We start from the raw sequence: 22,702 nt of genomic DNA on the forward strand, positions 1-22,702 counted from the left end.
CCCTTGTGCTCAAATCTATCGCAGAAGACTCGTCAACTAAGAGCATCTCTCCTCCCTCTATGGGCTCTTCCTACACCTGGGGGTTCCCTTCCATCTTGTCCATTTAAGATGCGCAATCATGAACATATTCTCCCGGCGCAGCTGGGTGTGCTATGAATGCTGCTGGGAACACTACACGACATCTGACAACATCAATTACTGGGATCCTTGATATTGCCTTGTATCCCAAAGCCCTCCGAGTCATTTATTGTGTATTTATATTTTTCAAGGATCGCAAACAGCGAGTGATCCACGTACAAAATCACTGCCCACTGTGAGGGGTCAGAAATGTGAGGCGGACAACTTTTTTGAAGGTTTTTCAAAAGATGCCATTTTATGAACTCGAAAGGTTGGATACTCACTATCCCTACCCTGATGAGGATTTCCCTGCCTAAAATAAACTAAAGGAAACACTCTCACAAAAGATTTCTGTCCCTCACACTTACACATACGATTCAACAAGGTAATATATGGCAGTTCCAAAGCAACAAATGTAACAGTAAGTATGTTTGGGGTAACCAGTTATAAGGGCGCCATGGCTCGTAATAGAAGAATAGGGTGTCTAGTGACAGCTGCAGACTGTGGAACCCTAGGCTCCCCCTGCCTAGAGTAACGAGACAAATATTTGATTTGGTTCCATCTGCATGCTCTGTCATTAACGGGATAGCTATAATAGCAAGAAAGTTATCAACATGTGTAAGTAAGCTGAAATAACAATATTTATTGCATAGTCAGTGCTGATTATGCCGACACATGTTTCGACCTCATCCGTCTTTTTCGAGGCACAATGGTATTCTATGATCAAGATTATACATGTATACTGTTCGTAAGGTTGTTGAATTAAAAATAACCATGAAGAAAAGCATATTAAATAACCAAAAGAAAATATGACCATGTTGCATATCAAAATGTCCATGAGATGATTAAAAGGAGACAAACAGAAGAGAGCAAAAGAGAAAAAAGGAACCAATACAAATGTGTCAGAACCAGTAAAAATTCCTCAGTCATATTGTCATCAAAAAAGATTGGAATCATACTTTAGCATGTGTTGAGTTAGGTCTAGCATGCATTTACAGTTACTCTTAACTTGTCTTTTCTGCTTGAATATCTCATCAAATCAAAATGATTAAAACAATCATGGTCTTGCTCTTTCTTAAGCGGAGACTCCCTCCCTCCTCCTGTTAAGCACTGGATATGCCTTCTGTGTGCTCCGACCGACTGATCCAGTCAGCCCTTGCAGAGGGTTATGCTGACGCCTTATGGTCTGCTATCACCCAATTTCAGTATGAACATTCCCCAATCAATGTGAAAGGATTCCATCTTTTCGTTTACCATTGCAGTGAGTTTTTCCAAAACGAAGATGTCCCAAAGTTTGAGCGACCAGTCTGATTTTGAGTGGATGGCAGTAATCTTCCACCTTTTGCGCTATTGCTACGCTTGATGCTCTCTGCATCGCCTCACATATTCTCTGAGCCTGCTTCCTCCCTGTCCCTCTCCGGCACCCCCCAGTAGAATTTGAAGTCATGTCCACCACCTCCTTCATCCAACTAAGGACTTCAGCCCAGTACACCTGGATTTTGGGGCTGGACCACCAGATGTGATATGATGTGCCTAGCATGCCACATTCCCTGGGACAAAGGGGGGGAAACCCTGGTGAACACTTTCATTTTCTGGAGGGCTAGGTGCCAACCGTGTAACATTTTAAAATTGTTATACTGTCGCCGTGAACAGATTCCAATGAAACATAATTTGATATACCTGGTCCAAATTCTCCTTGGCTATTTCCCTCCCGGTCTCTACCTCCCAGAATTGCATACAATGTTGTCTCCCTTCCAAGTTTCCTGTAACCATCAATGTGTACAATTTGGACACTATCCCCTTCCTGGTGGTTGTCTCGTTGATGACCCGTTAAAAGGCTGTTATTGGGCGGGAGAGTTTAGGTAGGACCCTGGGGTCTGCACAAATGCCCTTCAGCCTCATATAGTCAACACTGTCACCCCTCCTCCCTCCGCACCTCCCTCACCGTCTCAAAGTCCTTGAACCAACCCTCTTGGAAGAGTTGTCCCACCCTCTCCAGACCTTTGTCAGACCACATTTCTGCATTTTTAAATCCCTGTTTACCTAGCTCTATTGGGGGGGGGGCATAATGAACTCAGAGGGGAAGGCCAGGAGTAAAGGGCCTCGTTTCGACCATTATTCTTCCACAATGACCATATTACCCCCATCACTGGGTGCTCCCCGAGTCTAACTGGCACTGACTTGGTCGGGGACCACAGCAGATTTCTAACTTTGCCAAGGGGAGAATACATATCCTCCAAATAGGACCAGAATGTGCCCATACCTTCACTCGTGTGTTCTAGTAAGATACGCAATTGGGCTGCTTTCACTGGGGAGGGTAAGGGTGGTTCTTTTGACTCTGGGTCTCTTCCCTTGCCATATGGATCGGGAAATAGAGTTAAGCTTCCCAAAAAGGGGTCTGGGAGGTGTGTGGGAATCACTGTGAATAAATATAATAGGTGCAGAATGATTGACATTTTAATTGAGGTCATCCAGCCATCCCACTAAAGAGTCAAAGGGGGCCAGCATGTAAGATCTGCACCCAGTTTGGTTAGGGCTGGGATGAAGTTAACTTCAATCAGGCGGGTCAGATCGCAGCAGTGACCTATCCCTAAATAGGTACTTTCTTTGTTTTCAAACCTCATCCCTCTCAGTGTTCCCTGGGCTATCACGTGTGTGTGTGCGCTAGCTGCAGTGGCATTACACTAGACTTTGTATTGTTAATGTTTAGGCCCAGAAAGACCCCAAAGGTGTTAATTTGGTCTAGTAGGGTTGGGAGGGAAGAGTTGCACTTCAATTAGGGTGTCTGCGAACAGCGACAGTTTAAACTCACCTGCACCACACCTTATCCCTGTGATGTCTGGATTGTTCCTAATTGCTATTGCAAGGGGTTCCATGGCGAGAGCGTGTAGTAGTGGGGAGAAAGGGCAACCCTGTCTAGTTCCTCTGGTTAAGAGAAGTGACTGTGATATTATGCCATTAACTAGAACATTGGCTGTCGGGTCCGTGTATAGGGCCGAGATCCATCTACGAAAGTTGGGCCAAACCCCATTTTCTCAAGTACCTTCCTCATATACCCCCACTCCACCCGATCGAAAGCTTTTTCAGAGTTGATGGAGACCAGGTAGTTATCCAGATTCTGATCTTGAGCCAGGTACATTAGGTCAATAGTTTTCCGAATACTGTCTGCGCCCTGCCATCCCGCAATAAAACCGACCTGGTCTCCATGGACTAATGAATGCATGAGTGACTCTGTTCTGATGCTTAACGTTTTTGCAAAAATATTTGTATCTGCGTTTAACAGTGAGATAGGTCTGCATGATTGGCATTGTGCCGGATACCTGCCTTCTTTAGGAATAAGCATTATCAAGGCCCTTAATAGGGAATCTGGAAGGACACCTGTTTCCAGTGCCTGGTTAAACAGTCTAGCCAGGAAGGGTGCTAGGGTGGAACGGTATGTTTTGAAGAAACGGACCGAGAAGCCATCCTCCCTTGAGATGTTGCAGATTTCATCTTCCCGATTGACAAGCTAATTTGGTCGGTTGTGAATGTGTCACACGGATGAGCCTCCTTTGACCCCGAGTTCTCACTTCCCCTGTTTCACCCGGATGAACACCTGTCAAATATAAGATGCACGCTCAGACCTGGGTTCACCTGATTTCCCCTGGGCCCCTTCCCTTCTCTCTGCTATGTGCTGTGATGTCACCTAAGGGCTTATCTTAATTTTTAGTGGGGTGTGCACTCCATCCTGCATTCGCAGGGGCACGATTCTATGGGAGATTCACAGCCCTACACTCGTAGGGATGAATCCAATGTCTGTTTGCCGGGTTCTGATGCCACACGCTGTTATATGCCTTCACAGCGAGGCGGAGTGTTCAATGTGCTAGTTTCTTCACTAGCAAGAAAGCCCTTTCCACAAGGCGAACAGTTGCGCAGTGGATTTTGAGAGTCCGGTATTGTCCAAATTGTCTTTATTTTGCCAAAGGTATCTTGGGTGAGTAGCGCTGCGTGTAGAACTCAGAACCGCTGGTAGATATGCGCAGCGTTATAGGTTCGAGCGCACCTAGTAAGGTCTCTCCTTTCCCTTGCAGGAGTGGATTATGGAGTGCTTGCGCCACAAGTCTGGGTTCAGCGCTGCTGGAGAGCCTCGGAGGTCCGGTAAGTATGGACAGAGGCTTCGGTAAGTATGCACAGTGTTACTGGAGCGAGCGCAGTAAGTAATGTCTCTCCTTTATTTTGCAGGAATTTGGCGCTTGGACTACGATGAACCTGGATTCCAGCGTAGCGGGAAGATTCGGTGAGTATGCACAGCGTTACTGAAGTGAGCGCACTAATGAAAGTTCTTCTTTGTGCTTACAGGTGCCGGTGTAGGCTTCACTTCATGTCCGGGGAAAGCTGCGGCGTGGAGAAAGCACGGAGGTTGATCCGGAGCAGGTAAGCAGGAGCACGGTGAGTGTGTTGCTGATGCAGCTTACAGAAAGCAACACTAAGCACTGGAAGAATCTTGGGTGTGGCTTATATAGCCAGCCACACCCGAACACTAGAGAGCTCATGGACTTTCATGCACTTCCTGTTTGGCAACAGGAAGTGGTAACCAGGAAGTTACTACAAACACCAGGAAGGAATTAAAAGAAGGAATCTGCTTTAGGTTTTTTGTGTGCCTATGCCAGGCCTGCCAAGCCTCCACCCAGCTTGCCCCGACTACATGCCTAGTACCCATGACAGTCTTGCCCCTCAAGACCCCTCCCAATGGTGTGAGTGTGGGTTTTGGCTTATCAGGATTGCCCCGATGGAATCTTCGCATGAATCGGGGGCCATGCACGTGTGTGCTGGGTTCCCATGATCTTTCCTGGGGTCCATACCCCTTCCAGTCAATCAAGTAATACAGGGTCTTTCGTACTAGTTTGGAATCTAATATGTTCTTTACATCATATTCTGGTGCGTCTTCACCCACTTGTATGGGTGCGGGAGGTGTGGAGGTTCGGGTTCCTGGGTGTACTGGTTTTAATAGCAACACATGAAATACGGGATGTATACGCATATTTTGAGGTAACGTCGGTCTCATGGCTGCTGGATTAATCACTGTCTCAATCGTATATGGGCCGATGTATCTAGGCTGAAATTATTTGGGACCTTTTAAAACAATGTGTCTAGATGCCAGCCAGACCGAGTCTCCCACTTGATAATCTGGGGATATTCGTCGATGGCGATCAGCGTTTCTTTTTTGTGTTTCTTTGGCTTGCTGTAGGTTCTTGCTGGCCTCCCTCGCTGCTTTTATGATGCTGGCGTGCAGATTCTTTACTGCGGGCATCTCAATGTTTTCTGGCGGGTCGTAGACAGATGTTCTGGGGTTTCGACCATATATAGTAAAAAAAGGTGTTGCTTGGGTTGATGAGTGTGTTGAATTGTTGTAGGCATACTCTGCCATCCATAGTATTTCTGTCCAGCTTTGACTTGTTTGGTGTAATAGACAGCGCAAATACTGTTCCATGGTCGGGTTTATGCGCTCGGTTTGACCGTCTGTTTGAGGATGGTGACTAGAGAACAGATGGATTTCTACTCTTGCCAGGGCACACAATTTCTTCCAAAAACGAGATACAAATTGGCTGCCTCTGTCAGAGACGATTACGGTGGGGAATCCGTGTAACTTGACGATTCGGTCTAGAAAAACCTGCGCCAGAGTCAGAGCTGAAGGAATACCTTTCAGAGCTTTGAAATAGGCCATTTTGGAGAAGAGGTCCACTACTACGAGGATGGTATTATAAACTGAGCTGGGAGGTAAGTCAGTGACAAAGTCCATTGATACTGTGTGCAAGGGCACTGGTGGAATGGTGATTGGCTGAAAGAGGCTGTCTGGTTTGTGCCTGGATGTCTTGTATTGTGCACACAACTCACAGGTGCCTATGTAGGTAGCAATATCCTCTCGCCAAGTTGGCCACCAATAAGATTTGCTTACTTTCTTCATGGTTTTAGCTATACCTGGATGGGCTTCCAACCGCGAGTCGTGGTAGTCAGACATAATTGCTTGTTGCAGATCCTTAATTGGAACGTAGAGACATCTTTGGTAATATGGTAGTTTGTCTTGAATGGTGAACTGTTCTCCCTTCTTTTCCCAAGCCAGTAGGTCTCTTTCAGACATACTTTTTTTTATTGCTTCCTGCAGTGTGTTTAATGGAGATGGGCCAATGCAGAAGCCGAGAATTTTATGGCTAGGTATGATCTCCACCGGGATAGGGGCATTATAGACTTCCTCTCCTGTGCCAATGTGGGATAACGCATCCGCTTTCCCGTTAACTCAGGGGCGGTAGGTGATCACAAAGTCATATTCCATTAATGATAGGGCCCAAAGGAGCTGCCTTGAAGACTCAGCTTTCGCTGAGCGTAAGTATTGCAAGTTCCGATGATCTGTTATTATTGTGATGGTGTGTTTTGCTCCAAGTAAGTAATGTCGCCATTCGCACAGTGCACTCTTGATTGTTAGGAATTCTTTCTGAGAAATCGCATAGTTCAATTCTGCTGGGGAAAATGTTCTCTACCAAAAGGCAATGGGATGAAGGCATCCGGTTTTGGGATTCTGTTGGGACAATACGGCCCCCATGGCAATGCTTGAAGCGTCCGTTTCCACGATGTACGGTAAATCGGGCTGCGGGTGTTGTAGTATTGGGGCTGAGGTGAATTTTTCCTTGAGGGCTCGGAAGGCTACTTCCGCCGCTGGTGTCCATTTGAATTTTCGGTATTTACGCAGCAAGGACGTAATTGGGTGTACTAAATGTGAGAATCCTGGTATGAAGCATTGATAGAAATTCGCTAAACCTAAGAAACTCTGTACTCCCTTTACAGACGTGAGTGAGGACCAAGTGAGGATTTCCTCCACTTTTCTATTGCCCATCTTGATTCCCTGCGTTGTCAGTACCAGAAATTCCACCTCGGTGACGTGGAAGGAACATTTTTCAAGTTTTGCATACAGTTGGTTTTCACGCAGTTTGCGGTGTACTGCTTGCACATGGCTTATGAGTTCTTGGGGAGTAGTGGAATAAATCAGAATGTCATCGATGTAGACGGCTGCGCAGACATCGAGGAGTTCCCGTAACACATCGTTCATAAAATACTGGAATGCAGCCCGGGCATTGCAAAGCCCAAAGGGCATGACCTGGTATTCGTATAGACCATAGCGGATACGGAACGCAGTCTTCCACTCGTCCCGTTTCTTCATGCATACCAGGTGATATGCTCCACGTAAGTCTAGTTTTGTGAAAATCTTTGCTTGTCTCACCTGGTCTATGAGTACTGGTATCAGAGGTAATGGGTACTTGTTTTTATGGTGACTTGATTTAGGGCCCGGTAATGCATACACGTTCTTAAATCCCCCCTCTTTCTTAGGTACAAAGAAAAGCGGGGAGGCGGCTGGTGACTTAGATGGTCAAATGAAACTGTTGGCCAGGTATAGGTCTAAGTAACTCCATAGATGAGTGTTTTCTTCCTGGGTTCATACATAAATGCGGCTGCACAGTACTTGTGCCCCTGGTAGCAGATTGATCTGGCAGTCATAAACTCGATGTGGTGGTAACGTATTAGCTTGCTCCTTCGCAAACACGTCCTGGAACTCCTGCTATTCCGCTGGTAAGGTCCCCACCAAACCTAAACCTGCTATCTTTTCCTGTGAAGCTAACAATGGGCTTCTCTGGGTCCCTTTGTTGTCATAGCAAGAGACGCATTCCGTGGGAAAGAGTAGGGTTCTCGCTCGCCAATATATCCTTGGGTTGTGCGTCTCTAGCCACGGTATCCCAAGAATCAGCTGGAATTGGAGTGCTGCGATAAGGTCTAATCTAATACCTTCCCTATGACCATCCTGCCAGATTAAGGTGAGAGTGGAAGTACACTGTGTTACTGGTCCCGAAAGGAGTTGTGTGCCATCCACAGCTGTCACATTTTCAACGGTGTCCTTACGGTGGAATGCCAATCCCAAGGTCTTTGCAGTGTTTACGTCCAAGTAGTTCCCGATAGCCCCACTGTCTATGAAAGCCTTGAGGTCATGCATTCGGGTGGGTTATGAAGGATCTACCAGAACCACAGGAATACTGAAATGTCAGATCCGAATGTCCCATTCTTGACTCGACAGACCGACCTCTACATCTGCTGGCCGTTGGAGTTTTCCACTTCTGTGTCTTCCCTTGTGTTATCTAGGACCCCCATTGTCTTCCATGGGGGTTTAACCATGCAGTTCCGGAGGAAGTGACCAGATTGGCCGCAATATAAACAACGTTTTTCCTGACGCCTCCGTTCTCTCTCTGCTTTGGTGAGTGGTCCTCTGAGGACACCCAATTGCATGGGCTCTGAGTGTGTTTCGGAGGCCTGTCGATTGGACGCTTCTTTCGGTCGGACATACACTGGTCTATGTTCTGATCTGGTTCGGTCGGCCTTGCGATTCTGTAACCCGGTGGTCTAGTTGCATAGTCAGATCGATGTATTTGCTACAATCTTCAGGAGGAATAACTACTTGTGCCAAGACATCTTTTAATTCTCCTCTCAGTCCTCGATAAAATAATGTTATTCGTTTCTCCTCTGGCCAACCTGATTCGGCTATTAGACAATTGAATGTGGCGACATACGAAATAAGATCCTGACCATCCTGTTGCAGAGAGAGCAGCTCATCATCCAAGGCCTGACCACAAGTCCGATGGGCAAATAGTTTTTCCAGTTCACGTTGAAAACCTGGGTAATTTCTCAGCAAGGGGTCGTCTCTAAGCACTAACGGGACAGACCAGTCTGCCGCCTGTCCTCCTAAATAGGAGAGAACGAAGGCTACTTTAGCCTGGTCATTCAGAAAAGAGTCCGGTTTGCATATGAAGTGTAGACAACATTGATTCATGAATGCTCCAAATTTCTTGGGATCCCCCAAGAAACGTTCTGGGGGTGCTAAAGGGATATTGCCTGGAAGCAATACCTGAACGGGTGTGACTACACGTGCCACGGTAGACTGCCCCTGAGGGGCTCCACCTGGTAGGGGTGCTAGACCGGCTTGGGTCTGTAAGAGCTGTCTTGCCAAGTCGTCTGTTTTGTCCCTGTTGACTACCAGTTTGTGCCTTAAGGCATTAGTCTCTGAGCGGGCTGCATGCACCTCAGCCCGTAGTTCGCCTAACAATAGGGAAAGCTGGTCTTTTTCAGAGGTTTCATCGCTCGGGCAGAGTTGTTGAGGAGGGCTTCGTGTTCTGTCACACTCACCTGTGTGTCATGATGCCTACCTCCAAGGAGCCAGGTCTGACCCAGCAACCCCAGAGGCAGGCATCATTTCCCCCAGGGAAGTGCCAGCGGGCCCAAGCTGGGGCCCTTTGGATACAGTCCTGGCGCCTTAGGCGCCAGGCTCATGTTGGACCCCTGTCCTGGCGCCTTAGACGCCAGGCTCATAAAGCTAGACATGTGTTCAAGTGTTTTAAGGTGCACTTACCTGATGCAGACCATGCTGCTACATCCAGGCCCTCTTGAGGCCTGAATGGAACTACTTTACCTGTGGAACTACTTTCCCCTGGGTGTGGTCGGGGAAGGATACATACCTGATCGGTGGAAGGATACATACTTGGAACTTCTTCCAAAGCTATTTAAACCACGCCCGATCAGCAACTCACGCTTCGCGTTGTTCTGCTCCTCGCAGCTGGACGCTCACCGTGTCAGCTCCTGCATTTGGACTTCAGCCACGCCTGTCAGCACCCTGGGTCACCTGCTAAGAGAGAATTGGAGAGAAAGAAGACCTTACCTGCTAAAGCTGCATCACGGAGACTTCACACCGACGATCCTGAAAGGGAAGACATCATTTTAAAAGCATTTCGTTTCGATCGCTACAGCGCTGCATTTCACTCACCTTTCCTGGGCACCTCCATCTTCAGCAGCGATCATCCGGATCCGCAGCCACTTCCCAGAGCCTAGAGAGAAAAAGACAAGAACACAAGGTGAGAGAAGGAAGGGAATAGGAAAAGCTCAGTTTCCTTCTAAGACTTACCTGTTGGGTCATTCCCATTTCATTTCGGGTCCTGCCGCTTCCTGGCATTCCGGACCCCGGCCCCTATGGGGAAAAAAGACAAAGACATTGAATGAGCGAACGCAAAGACATTACCCGAACGCTCATCCAGAACTTACCTGTCATTTACTGGAACTGCACGTTTCACTTCGGGTCGGCGCCATATCTCCGGCATTCCGAACCCCGGCCCCTAAGGGGAAAAAGACATAAGCGTTAGCGCTTGCAGCAATAAGACAATGAACATTATTATTAAGCTTGAACTTTTGAACTTGCTACAGAACTCTTACAGCGCCTTACCTGAATAGTCAAGCTTATTTGAACTCCCATCAAACCTCAATCCAGTGAAGTAACTGGGTTTCAACGCGCCCCTGCATCAGAAGCAGGATGGAGAACTCATCCTTCCAGACCCTAAGGTGAGACTTCACGGGGAATCGAGGAAGGGTATCGTGGAGGGTTGGAAGGGAGTGGGAGGCTTGAGCATTATTCCGTCAGTAGGTAATGCTCCCTTTTCACGCACAGGGGAATATTCCTGCGAGCCAGTGAGTCCATCTTCAGAGTCCTGCGCTTCACCATAGAAGAAGCATCAGCACTCGAAGCCAGACCTGCGCCTCCGTGGGAATCAGGTGAGCGTGACACTGTGTCTCTGCAGGAACGATGGATGAGCCTCCTTTGACCCCGAGTTCTCACTTCCCCTGTTTCACCTGGAGGAACACCTGTCAAATATAAGATGCACACTCAGACCTGGGTTCACCTGATTCCCCTGGGCCCCTTCCCTTCTCTCTGCTATGTGCTGTGATGTACCCTAAGGGCTTATCTTGGTTTTTAGTGTGGTGGGCACTCCATCCTGCATTCACAGGGGCGCGATGCTATGGGAGATTCACAGCCGTACACTCGTAGGGATGATGCCAATGTTTGTTTGCTGGGTTCTGATGCCACATGCTGTTATATGCCTTCACAGCGAGGCGGAGTGTCCAATGTGCTAGTTTCTTCACTAGCAAGAAAGTCCTTTCCACAAGGCGAACGTTGCGCAGTGGATTTTGAGAGTCCGGTATTGTCCGAATTGTCTTTATTTTGCCAAAGGTATCTTGGGTGAGTAGCGCAGCGTGTAGAGCTCAGAACCGCCGGTAGGTATGCGCAGCGTTATAGGTTCGAGCGCACCTAGTAAGGTCTCTCCTTTCCCTTGCAGGACTGGATTCCGCCACAAGTCTGGGTTCAGCGCTGCTGGAGAGCCTCGGAGGTCCGGTAAGTATGCACAGAGGCTTCGGTAAGTATGCACAGCGTTACTGGAGTGAGCGCAGTAAGTAATGTCTCTCCTTTCTTTTGCAGGAATTTGGGCGCTCGGACTACGAACCTGGATGCCAGCGTAGCGGGAAGATTCGGTGAGTATGTGCAGTGTTACTGGAGCGAGTGAACTAATGAAAGTTCTTTTTTGTGCTTACAGGTGCCGGTGTAGGTTTCACCTCGTGTCCAGGGAAAGCTGCAGCGTGGAGAAAGCAGAGGTTGATCCGGAGCAGGTAAGCAGAAGCAGGATGATCCGGAGCAGGTAAGCAGAAGCAGGTTGATCCGGAGTAGGTAAGCCGAAGAAGGATGATCTGGAGCAGGTAAGCAGAAGCAGGACGATCCGTAGCAGGTAAGCAGGAGCACAGTGAGTGTGTTGCTGATGCAGCTTACAGAAAGCAACACGAAGCACTGGAAGAATCTTGGATGTGGCTTATATAGACAGCCACACCCGAACACTACAGAGCTCATGGACTTTCATGCACTTCCTGTTTGGCAACAGGAAGTGGTAAACAGGAAGTTTCTACAAACACCAGGAAGGAATTAAAAGAAGGTATCTGCTATGGGTTTTTTGTGTGCCTATGCCAGGCCTGCCAAGTCTCCACCCAGCTTGCCCCATGACAGAATGGGGCATCTAATATTGCTGCCTGTTCTGGGTGGATGCTGGGTATCGGTAGAGCATTGAGGGGTTCCATGGTGAAGACGGAATCTATCTGGGCTCCATCCCCCATATATTCAGTCAGGTAAAGGGGATCATAGTATTTACGAAACTCCTCTGCGATTTGTTGGTGTATCTATACCCTCTCTGAGCCTAACTGGCGGATTGACCCTACTCTCTTGGCAATTCTCTGGGGCCGCAATTTCCCAGCTAGTATTTTATCCACGTGTTCACCCTTCTCCATATATTTTTGCTTGAGAAACGCTAGCTTTCTCTCTGTTTGATGCAGGAGGAGATCCCTCAACTGTGCTCTATATTTTTGCACTTTTGCCATTTATCTGGGATTATTTGGGATTTTAGCGTCCCCTTAGGTTTTAGTGCATCTATCTTACTCCTCAGGTCCAACTCCTTTTTCTGTCTTTCCCTTTTCTTTTTCGCTCCCAGTCGGATTAATTCTCCTGGTTTCATGGCCTTAAATGCCTCCCAGACAGTCATTAACCTCACCTCCCCTTTATCTTTGAACTGGAAGAACGTTTTTATTGATTTCAACAACCCTGGCCCACCTCTCTATCTTTCAACAGCAGATCCTTCCACAGCCACCTCCCCTTTCTCTGCTCTGACATCCACTCACCCAGTTCTACACTGACCAAATCGTGTTCCGACCAGGGAACCAGCTCTAAAGTTGATTTCAACACTCTATGTATCAGAACAGAGTCTAAGAGGACATAGTCTATCCTAGAATAGGTATCGTGGACCTTTGAGTGGAATGTGTACGATGGGTAAACTTCTCCCTCATGGGCCAATGCATCTACCACCCCCAGTTCATTATTTATTTGAGCAAAGTGAGGAGCCATCTTCCTTTGCGTGTAGGATCCCCTTGATGGGGTTGCCCACTTCCGATCTGTTTCTGTGTCCAGGACCATGTTAAAGCCCCTCCACTAAGTAGATGCCCCTCTACAAAAGTTTGGATTTTCCCTTTCACTTTTTCCCAGTAGTGGTCCTGTCCCTCATTGGGGCAGTAGATTGAGACAAAGGATACCTTTTGGCCTTTTATCAACCGCTTAACAAATATGTAGCATCCCTCTGAGTCTCTAAGGATGGAGAGTTCTTTGAAGCCCAGCTTGCTAGTAATCACCACTGCTACCCCTCTCTTTTTGGATTCACTTGAGGCATGGTACATTTTGTCGATAGCCCTCGCTTTCAGGGCTGCCCCCCCCCCACCCTCCAATGGGTCTCTCATAAGAACATGTCATCCAGCTTCAACCGTTAAATTCTCGGATCGTTGGGGATCTTTTCGATGGGGAGTTGAGACCTCTAACGTTTAGTGAGCGTAAGGATGTCTCGGTGGTCAGGTCAGACATTCGACATTCCGTTTAGTATCTGACTGAATCCCTGTGTGCCAAGCCACCTGTCTCCTTCTCTTGCTTTTCCTGGTATTTGGTAATCGCCCTGTGTTGTCGCTTTTAAGAATGTTGTTAACCACCCCCCCTCCCACATGAACAAACCACAAAACTTTAACTACCCCCACCCCCTTTTTGATTGCTTCTGAGCCGCTGATGAGATATACGCTGTCAGTGGTCCAGACCTCAGTCTTCCTTCCTTCTCCAGGCATAATTATTCCCATAATAGCGTTCAACTGTGCCCCCCCCCTCAATACAGGCACATAGTACTTTTAAATGTGTGTCCCCCGTCAACCACCCGCCGAGCCTGCGTGTAAATTATCGCCTCGAGTATCGCCCTCTTTTGCACCGGAATCTGGCATCCTGCATCAGAGGGCTGAGTGTTCAGGGCATTGGTCTTTAACCCCATACCACCTTGTTTATTCTACCACCAAATGTGTGCAGGAAAGATCCCTATCCAGCCCGGCAGTTAGGTCCTTGATTTCCTCTTCAGGTTTGTGCTGGGGAAGGTGGATTCAACTTCTTGAACTTGCAATATCCCCTAATGCGTCATCTGTCCTTGGGTTTCTCAGACCTTGGGTTCTTTCCCCATGTCTCCACCACTTCCTACGGCCGATCCTCCCACCTGTAGGATGCATTCTTATCACCGTAAAAGACCCCTCCCCCTCTGTGGGCACGCAACAACGATATTGCGTGTTCATGCAAAGGTACACTCGGGTGTCCTAGAGATCCTCAAGTTCTCCCGGCACCACGACTTCCCTACGGCCTGCACCTTCACCTGAGCGCGGCGGTGCTCGGGACCAGGCAGACCTTCATGAACGCTGCGTCTGCAGCACCCCCCTTGGTTGTGCACTTCGGACTGCGCTGCGCTCACCTGGCCGGCGCCCCCCGGGAGTGCGGCCAGAATAGCCTCCAATTGTATCTTGGTCCTCCAAGGCAAATAACGACTGGAACACCAAAGTTATCCAAAAAAAGATTGTACACCAACCAGGAAGTAATGCAGTTTATTTAGGCCCAAAGAACAGCTGGGAAAGCACAGTTCAGACAGCCCTGTAGAACTGTACTGAATGCAGTATGCAGTATGCAGTACGCTGGCAACGCTGCCCACAGCTGGCAATTTATACATAAACAACATAATTTACATGCATCACATTTGAGAACACCTTACAGAGGCTAATTGCGGTGACTGCGCCTGTGCCCTATATCCAGACATAGATTGAATGATTGTAATTGGTTCATGCCTGCCTTGCCCCCATTGTACAACACTACCCTCATGATGTCACAAACTTTCCCACACTGCCTCACAATTACGTTACAAAGCATTACGTGGTTGTGCTGACCACTGGAAGTTTATTCATCAGGTATTGGTCATTTCCCATCAAACACACAGGACAACCGAAGCTTGGCAAAGGGGAGACATTCACACTGAATCATACCAATGAGGTGCTTCGTGGAAGGACACAAAACACTGTTGCACCCTAGGGACATCAAAACCTCAACTGTTAATTAGTTCGCTGTCGCTCGCCCCCTCCACCATCAGCCCGCTTCCCATACTCATCTGCCAGGGGTGACCTGAAACCTTGTACACCACTGTGGTTGAATTTTATTTAACTGTATTTAATTTCTAATTCCCTACAAATTCCCAGCGACCCAGGTGCCTAGCTTGTTGGCCTCGGAAGTATCTACTGGACCCATTCCTCTGCAACTCTGTCCTCCAGGGAACCGTCAACTTGCAATATTTCTCCAGCACACTGCCTTAAACTGAGTGCTTGCGAAATCCACATTCACCCAGTACATGGGGCCTGTAGCTGCGAAAGGAAAACGTTTTATATACCTGAGGCCTATACTAAAAAAATGGCTATTGTATTATTTACATCATGCTACACTACCCGTTCTACCCACTACTCCTGCCCTTTATCTCTATCCCTGCATGCCCCTCACGCCTCGCTCTGTACCCTCAATCCCACACTTCCCCGTGGACTTCTCCTGCTGCACCTGCGCATCGGCTACACAGCGCAGCAATCAATGATGTTCTCATCCCAGGAGTGATCCCTCCTTTTCCTGTTGCGTCCCCCCATCACTTAGGTAATTGGTAGGTGCGGCCCCCCCTTTGCAGCGCTGAAATTGCACCTTCACCGCATTCTGAAAACGAAAAATAACTTCTGAAACTATGTCAACCCATGGGACCAATGAAAAGTCGATGATGCAGAAAGACAATACAAGAACAAAGAAATGTTCTTCACCCCACTGGATGAAAATGGGCAAGAAATGTTGAGATAACTGGCAGGATATAAAAACCATTTAAATGGGATGTCATGGGCAGAAAACACACCAAAGAGCAGACTTTCTTAGGCTGGTCTGACCAGAACCTGTGTAGGATAACCTTGAAGGGTGTGACAGGGAGACAGCGATCTGAGGAGGTAGGGATACTGAGCAAGCTGAACCACAACAGGTTGTTCTTTTAACCAGGGCACAGAATGAGAGACTCTAAATATGTTGGGAAAAACTTAGAAAGTGTTCAGTCAAGAAGGAAGCTGTGAGGTCTCGGCAACCGACACGGCTGTGAGAGGAAAAGGAAGATGCAGCAAAGCACCACTATCGAACAGGCCGATGAGAGGCAGAGGGAGTGTGAGGGACAACCTTCAGAGATGCTGAGGAGAGGCAGATGGAGACGATATGAGGTAGAAAAAAAATCTGATATCCCGTTGAAAAAAAGGTGAGCGTTGCTATGAGGCACAGGTATCTGACACATCTGTGGAAAGCCAAGTGACATGCAGTAACCTGACACGTCATTGAGGAACCTATAGTTATTGTGAGTCCTAGCCTGCTGGAGATCCAGAAAAAGCTAGGTCATTGGGAAGCCCAATGAGTTGAAAAGTTAACCTACTGGTGGACACTGGTGCTAGGAACTGTACAAACAAAGTTGTAGCACTGCTAAACACTGGAATTGGAGTAAATGTTCCTAAGCATTCTGTGAATGGCAAAGACTTTCAGTATGGTATTGACTACAGTATGTATCATTCCCATCACTTGGTCTAGTGGCTTTACTTCTGGATTACAAGTGATAAGGTAGTGTTAATTCTCACTTCTGGAGTCCATAGTACTCAGTGGGGATTTTGGGGATTTACTCTGATCAGTAAATCTGCTGTAGTAAATCCACTGATTGTTCTTTTTTTCTTTTCTTTTTCTCTCTCATTTTATTGGAAGAAAATGAATTAGTGGATGTACCACCAGAAATTGCTGTTGGTTTGTACCACTTCATCTCCAATTGTAGGATTATGCAGTGCAGTAAAAAAGTTGGTAATTTCTTTACTGCCAAAAATTCAGCTCACCGCCAAACTTGTAATGTGGCCCATGTTTGTAGGAGAAATTATTTAGAAAGACATATGAGCAAAGAACATTTCTATGATCTATTTGATGCATCTAGGAATGAATTGGTCCAGGTTCAGTCTTTCTGGGATACTACAGATTGCCTTTATGATTTTATTTGTACTTTTTCTTTCTGCTCATTGCATACACTAAATACATATGAGATTGTTGAATAAAAATTGTATTATATAAAGTCAGAGATGAGCTCCCACTTGAGTAATAGGGCAAGGAAGAGAATTCTGTGGCGTACACCTTAGCCGATTGTAGAGAACATGTACTATAAGTCGAAGGTCCATTTGGAGCTTAGTAAGACTGGACTTAGTGGGAGATGCTTTTTTCTCACTATGCCACGCATGCCAACCTTGATTTAACTGAAACAAATGCTCTACTGTTAACTATACTCTACGCTACTGTGTACTATAGCATCCTAAGGCTGGACTACTGTTAAGCAGAAACCTGTGCAGTTCCCTTAGGGACCACTGCAAAAGATTTAAGACTACAGGTGTTTGGCAGTAAACCCACCTGAGCAGTCAGACTTCCCTCAAGAAGAGTTAGGCAGTATATAGAGTATACACAATAGGTACAGAGACACAGTAGCACAGGCAAACACTGACCAGAGCTTTGGTGTAAAAGTATATCATTATTTATTTAAAGACACTTGTGATTTACACTAGCAAAAAGAGGTGAGTAAATTCAGCACACAGTCACTATCATATATATACAACCTTAATTACTTATTAGACAAGTCTTAGTGAGAAACACCACTTATTTTCAGACAGAGGTGAGCGCTTAACATAAGATGGGACTCTTAATAAGTTATTAAAAAAAAGGGAGGGAAAAAGGCAGTGTTATGGAAGCACATAAGTTTCAATACTTTCAAAAGAACCACAGTAAGGCAGGATAGGCAGAGTTCTAGTGGAGAGCAAGGAAGTCAATTGCAAGGCCCACTCTTGGAGAGAGCAAGCTGAAGGGGTCCAGGTTCACACAGTGGGGTTATGCCCAAAGAGTCTTGTAGATAGTTCGCACAAAAAGGATGAAATTAAAGTCAGGAAAAGTTAGCTAGGTTGTCCCAGGCTAGCCCAGGTTAGAAAGTCGAGGCTTTACTGTCTCCCCGAACGATCTGTCGCAGGGGAAGCCAGGCGGGACACAGTACCTTAAGTGTGAAGGAAGCTCCAGCGGGGGCAGTTGTTCCTGGCAGCAGGTGCAAGTCAGTGTTTCGTCCAGAGGAAGAGGAGGTCTCGCCGTGGAGGAAAGATGAAGGTCGTTGCACTGCCAGGGAAGAAACCAGCCGCGAAGTTCTTCGGTTAAAAGGTACTACCCTTCTCTTCGCGATAGTGGTAAACCATGGTATTCCGGTTGCCGGGGTGCTTGGCACGGGCAAGGCGGCCACGAGATGCTCCAGGAAGGTGAAAAGAAGGCAACACTGGTTATCCCCACCAGTCAAAGGAAGAAGACTCTCCGGACTGGAGATCTCTTCTGTCATCGGGAAAAGTGGTGAGACGGTTCAGCAGGGCTCCACTGGTGGTGTCGTCGTTGCAGGTCGGCTCTGCTTCTCCCTCCTCAGATTCTTAGGTCCTGTGGCGACTTCTGAAGTTCCAGTCCCCAAAGCACTGCTTTTATGCAGCAAACCCCCATTCATTCAGCCTAGCTGTCAATCAAACACACTAAGTGGTGAGCCGGCCGGCTCACCACTTGGGCCAATCACGCAAGAGTGCGACTTGAGTTACCAAGGTAACTCAGTCCAGGGTGCCTAAACCCCCTCCCACATCCCCTGTGGTACCCAGACAGAGTGGCACCACTTTTGGAGGCTTCTGTGGAGAAGCCTGCCAAAAAGTAGAACAAAGGGCTCGACTTGGGTTGGAGTCACAGAAGAGAACACAAAGGCCATTTTAGAATCGAGTTCTGGGAAAAAATACCAACCGGTGAATTAATATTCAATGAATAAACCGGCGGTATGTTCGAGGCTATAAGAATTAAATAATTAAAGTTGGTAGCCTCGAACAATGGGAAAATCCCATAGAGATATATTCGCGGTCGAATATAAAAAGTAGTATCTACTGCCACCAGCCAAAACTCGATCAGAGGGGACGGAGACGTGCCCCCTCGAACAACAGACCCCCGGGCAATCGAATTGCCCCGACCAGAACGTCCACAATATGATGGTTTGTACTGGTTTCTGTTCATAATTTGGGACTAGTAAAGCCAATGGTGATTTTACATGCCCTGGGAGACAGTAGTCAGTCCCAGGGTATGGAGTCTATGTTGGGGGGTCGCTACGACACCCCTGGGTTACGGCACGGAGGGTGCTGTGTAACCCACATCAAAAACACATGAGACCCTATGGGGTAAAAGACCCCATAGCCGATAAAATACATGGAAAGATAAAGGAACACCTCAAATCATGTCTAAGAGTGGGAGTAAAACGAGTCTCACTCTTAGCAGGAGAAAAAATAAACCCCAAAAAATCCAGCAAAGCTGCTGGGGGACTCACTAGGTTTGGGAAATTAGCCTTTACAGAGAATTCTCCCTAACAACTACTACAACAGTCTCTTCCTAACTCTTCCCTTTGCCCCCTTCAAGTAATCCATAATAAGGTGGCAAGACTTATCCTTGTCCTCAAGCCCAGGGATTGCATCTCTCCAGCCCTAAACTCTCTCCACTGTCTCCCAGGTGGTGCAAGGATACAATTCAAGACCCTCTGCATAATCCATAAGGCTGTCTGGCGCCCAGGACCACACTATATCCAACTTTCTCTCCTTAAATACCTCCCCACTAGAGCCCTTCGCTTCTCTAGCTCTAAGTCTCTGCAAATCAGTTTCCAAGGAGAGAGTTGTGGTAGATCTCTCTCTTCCGGAAATGCCTCCCTCTGGAATGGCCTCCCTGCCCCTCTCAGACTTGAGCCGGACCTCCTTAAGTTCCGGAAGCTCCTCAAGATAGTCCTTTTCTCTTCCTCATCACCCCCCCCTGCTAATGTCCTCTCACCCTGAGACTGGTGGCCTGGTTCCTTAAGAGTATTACTGGGCGCTAGGCTCTCCCCTGCCCAGTCTACCACTGCACTTACTCCCCTATCCCCACTTTACCCTGTACTTGCCCTCACTGGCCACCCTCATAAACTCGTCTGTTCAGATTGTACCCTTGTTGCCCTCCAGCCCCTTTACCTTGCACTTAGCTGTGACTACCCAACCCCTGCACTTCCCCACCTCCCTTCACCCCTGCACTTCGCACTTGCACAATCTGAATGTCAAATGGCCTATTGAGACCGCTGCTCTCCTCCTTCCTGTCCCCCGCTCCACTCCTGCCTTGCTGCGCCTCGAAACACTAATTTCCGTCTTCATCATTCTTCCTACAATGCTTTCTTAGTGCTTATGTCTGACAATTCACATGTTCTGTTCAGCATATTACAGTAAAGAATTCCTCTGTTGATCAACAGGGCCTCTGCAATATGTTGTTTTCAATAATTATATCAATGTGAACATTGTAATTTCTTATAGCTATTGTCAATAGTATTCCTGTTTTTGTTTGTTCTATTACTGTAGGATTTTGTTTTGTGTGGCTTGTGTTGAGAAATGAAAAACTGTTTTTGTTTGTTTTAGATTACTCTTGTGATCTGGGCTGTTATCCGTATCGGTCCCAATGGATGCGAAAGCATGGAATTCCACGATAGTGGGCTTCTGCGGTTCAAGCAAGTATCCGATATGGGGGTGATCCATCCATTATACAAAAGCACAGTCGGAGGTCGACGGAATGAGGATTTAGTCATCACTGGCAATAATCAACCTGTAAGTTTCTACTGCAAGATATTGGGAATGATCCAAATTTAAAAGTACAAAGTGATTGCAATTAAAGTGAGAAATGCTTGTACATGATTCTGCGTACCTGTGAGAAAGTCAATTGCTTTTCAGTGGTGGAAGACAGTGTTAGGGAGAATTCTCAGAAATGTTCTAATTCCCTCCACCTTAGACACCCCAGAAACTTTGCTGGAGTTTGAGGATTTGATTTTTTTACCTGGAGAGAGTGAGACTCCCTTTTCCCGCCCTCTCATGTACTTTAATGTGATTTTTGAACACTGTGTTTCTTTTGGTTGTGGAGCATGATAAACTACATAGGCATCATCTTTTACTTTGTGTCACACAGCACCTTCAATGCAGTGACATAGGGAAGACTTTCAGATTTCCCAAATATTTAAATGCCTTCTCTGGGATAAACTACTGTTTCCCAGAGCAGTAAAGTGAAATTGACTTTACTTACATTTGTAACTTTCTAGACCCAGCCCACACGATCCTACAATAGGGTGCTGGAGGGGTTACCTAGTATCCCCTTTTGTCTAGCTTCTCATGTAACATTTTTATGTTGCCCTTTCCTCGATGAATGGCTGGTGGCAGTGGTTTACTTTTAACTTCTGCGGTGTGCATTACTGCGGGCTGCCTTTCGTAGCTGCAGTAAAGCTCCCAAATGTGCCATTTTTGTCAAAATGGCCCCAGTCTTCTTTTTTCCCCATTTTCTTTGTGGAAAGGTCCTTCTTGAGATTTATTCTGCACGCCAAACCCGGTTTGGTCCCTTTGGGGTGTCTGGGGTGGGCAGGAAGTGAGGGAGGTGCCGAAACTCCCTGTGCTTAGTCTCCTAGGAGACCCAAATGCACTCTGTAGTGATTGGCCATCTGACTCTCCGGCAAGGACAGCCACCCTGCTTGGTAGTCAGTCGACAGCTAGGCTGGAATGAATGGGAGAGAACTGAATAAAAGGTGAGGCATTTGACTTGGAAGGCAGAGTCGACCACTGGACGAAGGAACCGAAGAAGAACTTGAAGAGGAAGCCTGCTGCAACGTTGGTTACCTGGTGAAGCCCTGCTGCTGTGCTGAATCTCCAAATTCGTATCGACAGAGAAGCCCCTGCAAGGACGACTTCTACCCCTGAGATGGTGGGACCAATCAACTCCAAAGTAAGCCACCTGGACATTGTTACGCTCACATGGCTCCCACAGAGGCGTCGATCGGAACTGGACAGCTGCGGTCTCCACCAATGTGACGCGTAGGGCCGAGATGACGGACTGGAATGGCCCACCTAGTTACGTTTGCTTGGCCCGTAGGAATATTCTTCTGCAAATGGAGAAAGGGAATTAACCACCCGTGGAGTTGAGCGTAAATCCCCCCCACTCCCACTGTTCTCCCCACAGATCACCTTTGATGTCCCCTCTTATAGTCTCACCTGATGGTTTGAAAAGATGAGCTCTCCATCCTGCATTGAGCGCAGGGGCGCGTTGATAACCAGTTGCTTCACTGGCTCGAAGGAATTGGTGAGTTCCAGAACAATATTGACTCCGAGATTCCCGGCAAGACGCCGTAAGTATAAAGTTCGTAAGAGTTCAAATGCCTGACTTTCACTCTTGTCCGATTCGTTGCAGGTTGCAGCTTGATCCTAATGAAGAGTTCCTCGTGGCAACCGGTAGTATTCTGGTAAGGATTTGTATTTTCCAACACAGTTCGATAAAATAATGTCAATATGTAACCTGTTGCTTTCTCCCTTATTCAGGCGCTGAGAGAAAGTATGAAGTCTTGGGGAATAATACCTCTGGCGGTAAAATCAGGTAAGTCTATTGTGGTGAGGAGGGTTCCCCTTGTTAGTCCCTTTGTTTCACCTTGCTGTCCTTTTGTTTCCCCTTGGGGGCCGGGGTTCGGCGAAGACTCAGTGGAAGCTGCGCCGACCCGTGAAGAGCAATAGTACCCCGGTGGTAAAATCTGGTAAGTCTACGGGAGGGTAACTAATATTCCTCTGTGTATTCCCTTGGCTCACCTTGCTGTTCTTGTCTTCTCCTTAGGTGCCGGAGTGCAGCGAGAACATACAGGAGGATGCGGTGGAATGTGAAGATGCTGCGAAGGCCGGTGAGTTCAGC

General features: G+C 47.3%; 1 protein-coding gene across 1 annotated transcript in view; it reads left to right on the forward strand.

The window, feature by feature from the left end:
• The window catches only part of SGCB (sarcoglycan beta), a 415,573-nt gene that overhangs the window by 67,867 nt on the left and 325,004 nt on the right, over positions 1-22,702 (forward strand). Inside the window, exon 3 of the mRNA XM_069631676.1 lies at positions 20,407-20,592. Within this exon, the coding sequence (XP_069487777.1) occupies positions 20,407-20,592 (186 nt within the window). The remainder of the gene's footprint in view (positions 1-20,406; positions 20,593-22,702) is intronic.

Source organism: Ambystoma mexicanum, chromosome 6q, assembly GCF_040938575.1.
Source record: "Ambystoma mexicanum isolate Mex_15411 chromosome 6q, UKY_AmexF1_1, whole genome shotgun sequence".
NCBI lineage: Eukaryota > Metazoa > Chordata > Amphibia > Caudata > Ambystomatidae > Ambystoma > Ambystoma mexicanum.